The sequence below is a fragment of the Aristolochia californica genome, unplaced genomic scaffold (genome assembly GCF_029961685.1).
Source record: "Aristolochia californica isolate CCGP_79_NKW_82.1479 unplaced genomic scaffold, dmAriCali1.0.hap1 SCAF_2, whole genome shotgun sequence".
Taxonomy (NCBI): Eukaryota; Viridiplantae; Streptophyta; class Magnoliopsida; order Piperales; family Aristolochiaceae; genus Aristolochia; species Aristolochia californica.
This window is the reverse complement of record NW_027181881.1, coordinates 16,417,197-16,420,772: the sequence shown is the minus strand read 5'-3', so window position 1 is coordinate 16,420,772 and position 3,576 is coordinate 16,417,197. Positions and strand designations below refer to the sequence as shown.

At 45.9% G+C, this 3,576-nt stretch overlaps 1 protein-coding gene across 1 annotated transcript; it reads right to left on the bottom strand.

Annotated features, from left to right (window-relative positions):
* Positions 1-1,717: 1,717 nt before the first annotated feature.
* LOC137954931 (uncharacterized) lies at positions 1,718-2,071 on the bottom strand. The gene has a single exon (XM_068801821.1). The coding sequence runs from the start codon at positions 2,069-2,071 to the stop codon at positions 1,718-1,720; it is 354 nt and encodes a 117-aa protein (XP_068657922.1).
* Between the last annotated feature and the right edge of the window lie 1,505 nt (positions 2,072-3,576).

Sequence of the window (3,576 nt, the reverse complement as noted above, 5' to 3'; positions counted from 1 at the left end):
TGGAAGGTCTTTTGGTACACCTCTAGTGTTCCAGTTTGTTTGTAATTGATTAATTTGCCCAATGGATTGCTACTAGCAGAAGGACCAAATCTCATCATGCAAGACTGTCTAAAAGTTACCCAATCCTGAACCACTTGGTCATTTCGGAATTGGTGGTACCATAGAAGCGCTTCATCGAGCATGTGGTAGGCGGCCAAATACACTTTCTCATCCGCATGTGTTTTTTGTTAGTAAAAGAACTGATCACACTTGGCTAACCAAATCAAAGGGTCCTTAGACCCATCATACATAGGAAAGTCAAGTTTTAAATACCTGGGCACAGTGTTTGGTCCTTGAACGGCCGACCCCAGATGGGAATGGTGTTGACGCATTGGTGGTTGTGGGGGAGGTGGTGGGTGGAATGGATGGTGTTCGGCCGGTGGAGAGTAGGCAACTGGAGGTTGGGCTCATGTATCATGGTCCTCTTGTCACCGAAGGAGAGCATGGATGGCAGCATCCATTGATTTTATTGCCTCACGCAAATCAGAGATTGTTTGACGCACCTCTTCCAGGGCATGAGCCTAGTTATTTGTCCTTTGCCTATTATCTTCCACTAACTATCTCAAATCATCAGGGGAAGAGGAATCCCCAAGGGTGGACCTGTTTGATACCAAGATGTTAGGTTCTTCCCTTGCCATGGATCGAGTCACCCTTCTTTCCTCTCTTCCCTCCATGGTTGATCTTGACATTGGAAGAGAAACCTTGTTTCTTGAACGAGTAATGGTGGAACTCAATTTAGAATGAAGGAGCTTTGGAGGAAGCTCAACCTTGTACCTCAAAGGGAGAATCCGACCTTGACCTCTGAGGGAGAATCAAACCTGTAAAATATAATTTTCTCAATACTTCCTCTCTTTTCCTTCACGTCCCCCTAAATAGGGTTGAGGACGAAAATACAAAGATGACCCATTAGGTCAAGTGGTTCACACCACATTACACTGAACCAACCCAAATTAAACCAAACCAAATAAAGTAAACCAAACCGAATTGAAATTACATGAAAAGTAAATTGACATAATTTAATTCCTATGCCTATGGATAACTCGTGATGCTATGGAGTCCATAACAACACCACCCTTCTTCTCCACCCTTTTCTCCCTGATTTCCGTGAAGAAAACTAGTCCTTCCCTTCACCACGTAGGTTAGGGTTCAATTCTCCTTTTCTCCTCCTTTCTCAGCCCTCAAGAAACTCACGAAAACACCAAGATAGAAGTGAAGGTTCACGCAAAAATCCCTAGAAGAGGGAGCTCGAAGAGAACCTAGATTAACCTAATTTACTTTAGTTTATGCTAATTCTGAACGAGCCGCTCCCATGCTGCATAGTTGTGGCCGATGGCTGCCCCGTAATGGCATGCAGGGATATGTCCGATGGTTCTTCCTCTATCATCTCCTCAGTCACCTCGATATCCTCATCTTCAACCTGATCGATCAAAAACAATCTTTTGTACTGATGCCCAGCCCGATATGGTTCATCACAGTTGTAACACAGATTCTTAGCCCGTTGTTCTGCCATCTCAGCACTTGTCAACTTTTTTATATATGGAGGTGTAGGATAACTAGATCTCGGATCCCCGGTCAAAGAAATACCCAGGTTGTTTCTCGAAGAAATGCGCTCCCCTTGCCCTTTGGATGGGGCGCTCCACTCCCCTGACCATGGAGGTCATCTGTGCAGTGCCTTCTGTCACAATTCTAAAGCACGAGCTATATTCATAGCGTTGGATAAGTTAACAGGTGCATAGATCTCCACCTCAAACTTTAACGCCTCAGTTAGGCCTAGTGTAAACAACGCAACTTGCTGATCCACTTGTACCATACTACTGGCTCGTGCTAATATCTCCTGGAACAATTTTTTATATTGCTCTAGGGATCCAATTTGGCGTAACAAGACCAAATCACCCAAAGGGTTGCTGTAAGCCGGAGGACCAAACCGGAGAGTGCACAGTCGTTTAAATTCATCCCAATCTGCTACCTCACTATCAACCTCAACTTGCTGGTACCAAAGTTGTGCTTCCCCTAGTAAGTGGAAAACCGCCATGTTGACTCGGTCATAGGTTGGGACTCGTTGATGGCTAAATTTTTTTTCACACCGTACAGCCATATTAAAGTGTCTTCTGACCCATTATAAGTAGGGTATTCCTTTTTAGTATACCTTGGAACAGTACCTCTCCCTGGTAGAAGTGTCCCCCCGGAATGAGGGGTCCTTGCTATTCCGAGAAACTCGTGCGCCTAGGAAATTCAACTCCCCCTCTGTTATACGAATGGTCCCCTCCTCTCTGCTCTGAAATGAGAGGAACAGTGCCTCCCCCCTGGTTGAGGTATACCCCCGGAATGAAGGGTCCTTGCTAACCCGAGAAACTCGTGTGTCTAGTAAACTCATCTCCCCCTCGGATTTGCGACTGGTCCCCTCCTCTCTACTCTGGAATTGGGTTCTTGAAAGTGCTCAGACCTGTCTCCATGCTATCCGTCCTTCCTTTCAAGGTTTCCAAACTAAGAGTGAACTTCTCCTCCAATGCAGCAAATTGCTTGCCAGTAGTCAGACTGTTATGGTCCTGGGGTTAAGTACCTATGTCTTCCGCTCCTAGCAGGTCGGTCTTTTGGATAGTATTAGCTAAGTGCTTAACATTTGGTATCAGAGCAGGCACTACGTCCCGACTTCGAGTCCCCACATGCGTAAGTGGACCGTACACCCCTCGCGGGGCACCGTAAGGGAGTATGGGCTCCTGACCCGGTCCCCGTTGCTGTGTTAAGGCCGTCGTGGTCGTCGGTTCGGGAGGGCGGGGTGTACTGTTATGGTCCTAGGGTTAAGTACATATGCCTTCCGCTCCTAATAGGCCGGTCTTTTGGGTAGTATTGGCTAGGTGCTTAACACAGACCCATCTCCAAGCTATCTATCCTTCCTTTCAAAGTTTCCATACCGAAAGTGAACTTCTCCTCCAATGCAGCATATTTTCTATCATTCTCTGCCTGGCCTTTGAGAAGTGCTACAAACATTTCATGGATGTTTTTCTCTACCGGATTACCCTGCTTTGATACCAAGTTGTTAAACACCTAGCCAATACTACCCAAAAGACCAGCCTATTAGGAGTGGGAGGCATATGTACTTAACCCTAGGACCATAACACTGCAATGATTAGTGCGAATCAAAAATGGATGTCCCCAGAGATAAGGGTGCCAATGTTGTATAGCTTTCGCTAATCCGATCAATTCCCTCTCATAAGCTGCTAACTTGTGGTGGTGCTGGCCAAATTGGCGGCTAAAATAAGCTATCGGGTGTCCCTGTTGGTGTAACACTACACCAATACCACCCCCCGAAGCATCACATTCCACAACAAAGGACTCATCAAAGTTGGTAGCTGCAAAACTGGGGTGGATGATAAGGCCTCTTTAAACTGCTGAAAGGAATGAGCTGTTGTCTCTGACCAGGTAAAGGCATTTTTCTTGAGTAGGTTGTTGATTGGAGCTACAATTTGGCCATAGCTTCGAATAAATTTTCTATAATACCCAGCTAGGCCCAAAAAACCCCTTAAGGCTGTAATGGAT